General features: G+C 33.4%; 1 protein-coding gene across 1 annotated transcript; it reads right to left on the reverse strand.

The window, feature by feature from the left end:
• Positions 1-209: 209 nt before the first annotated feature.
• Positions 210-1,730, reverse strand: LOC120075881 (small ribosomal subunit protein eS25). Its single transcript, XM_039029615.2, has 4 exons — positions 1,615-1,730; positions 1,432-1,506; positions 879-1,013; positions 210-508 (listed from the first exon to the last, which is right to left on the reverse strand). Exons 1-4 carry the CDS (start codon positions 1,615-1,617, stop codon positions 395-397), a joined length of 327 nt encoding a protein of 108 aa, XP_038885543.1. The 5' UTR covers positions 1,618-1,730; the 3' UTR covers positions 210-394.
• Positions 1,731-2,086: the final 356 nt, after the last annotated feature.

The raw sequence follows: 2,086 nt of genomic DNA on the forward strand, positions 1-2,086 counted from the left end.
AAACGGTTTAAAATCTTTTTCAAAAGCTATTTTCAAAAGTTATTTTGATTCAAACTAAGAGACGAAATCCAAGAAATGTTCAAACAAGTGAGCCTGATGTCAAAGCCACATTAGTTTACAAACTTTTATCTAATACGAGCTTCTCTACAAACATTATGATTCGTAGTATGAAAACGAAAAGGTAGACAATTGATCAAACAAGTTAAGACTGGCAACGCAAACAAATTCAAGCACATTAACCAATTAAAAACGATGTCACATTTAGAGTTCATACCACCATTATAACAAACTAAAAAGATAATTTAATCACTGAGCAAAATTTGGAATTGCAAACTGGAAGTGCAACTACATATCTATTATATACCCTTTCAGGCATAAGTGAAATGAATTGTCCTTAGGTGTTGGTTGCTCTGGTGTAGATCTGCTGACTCGGGTGAGCCGATATCATTCTGATCGAACCTCGTGCCATCAAATCCTTAATTGCTCTTCGTGCTAGTGATCCATTGATCTGAATATTGCGCATGACAAAGGAAACCATTAGAAAGTTACTATAAAAGAAGGTTTTACCAGTAACAGTGAACCAAAAAATTAAAACACAAATGCTGGTCTAGATGCTGAACCAAAAGAGCCAACATAAATCCTGATTCATAAGACACATTTAGTAAGCATTTGGTTTTTTGTGTTCCCGTTTTATGTGGGTGCTTTTTAAGTTAATTATCCACCCAACTCAAACCACATAAGTTTGGAAAGGTCGATCCTGCTTGGAAATTACCGGTTGAATCACCATTACATTTAAAAACTTATGTTGATAGGTTTCGGTAAGTAACCTTTTTACAATATATTCTGAACAAGAACAAAAAGGAGGAGAAAAGACATACCCTCAATCTATCAGAAAGGATAGACGGAGTGACTAGCTTGTACTTGGGAACTTCAGAAAGGAGCTTATCATAAGTTCCCTGATCAAACAAAACCATGTTGTTCACCTTCTCCTTTTGCTTACCCTTACTCCATTTCTGCACACCACAAGCATGGCCATATTAAACGAATACCAAAAAGAAAATCCTGACACTATGACCAAAATGATCCTCTTATTCATTCAACAAATTCACCAATTTTCAAACCATCTTATTGACTTTTACAAGGCCTCGAGTCCTATCCTTAATGATTTTTTATTGTCCCTTCATTCTAATCATATATAAAAGTCACTTTCTGATTAGCCCATAATTCAACACCAAGGTTAGTAATGCTAACCGACCAAATTACATAAAAGAATTCCACATATAAAATACTAACTTCATAAAAAGCACTAGCTACAAACTACATCTTATCAATGCACAAAATCTTATTTAATGATGTTGAACGATAGGACTAAGCAAGTATCGGCATACTAATCATGAATCCGCAAGCAGTATATAATTTTAAGAAGCTTACCTTCTTCTTCTGCTTTCCTCCGCCAGATTTAGCCGGCTTGGAAGACGGTGGAGGAGCCTTGTCCTTCTTCGGCGCCTAAGATTCAAAACAATAACAATAAAAGATAACACACATCAAGTAGAATCATAATCAAAAGGAAGAACAAATAATACGAATTAACAACAAAAGAGGAAAGGAACTCACCATGAGATTTGATTTCTAGGGTTTGAGTGAAGGAGTTGCAAAGGTTTCGGCTGGAAGGGAAAGATCGATTTCGTCTGAATGGGAAGCATTTATAGCACTGGCCGAAATCTGATATTCTATGTTGGGCCGGCCCAAAAACACCGGGGGAGTTTCTTTTCTTTTATTAAAAAAAAAGAAAAAATAACACAAAAGTGGATATATTACACTTGAATAGTAAAAATTTAGTCAAAAATCACTTTTAGCTCCTAAACTTTTATAAAAGTAATAATTTAAATTTAGTCCCTAAATTTTTAATTTTGTGACAATTTAGTCTTTGATTCTTACTATGTAACAATTTAGTCATTGTACTTCAAATTTTGTAACAATTTAATCCCTATTATAGAAATTATTGTTAAGATTTAATAAGATTTATTGCTTAAATAAATCGATGAACTAATTAGAGACTCGATAATTTTTATAAAATAAAAATACT

This window comes from Benincasa hispida, chromosome 4 (genome assembly GCF_027475165.1).
Source record: "Benincasa hispida cultivar pf3 chromosome 4, pf3_genome.v1.1, whole genome shotgun sequence".
NCBI classification, from domain to species: domain Eukaryota; kingdom Viridiplantae; phylum Streptophyta; class Magnoliopsida; order Cucurbitales; family Cucurbitaceae; genus Benincasa; species Benincasa hispida.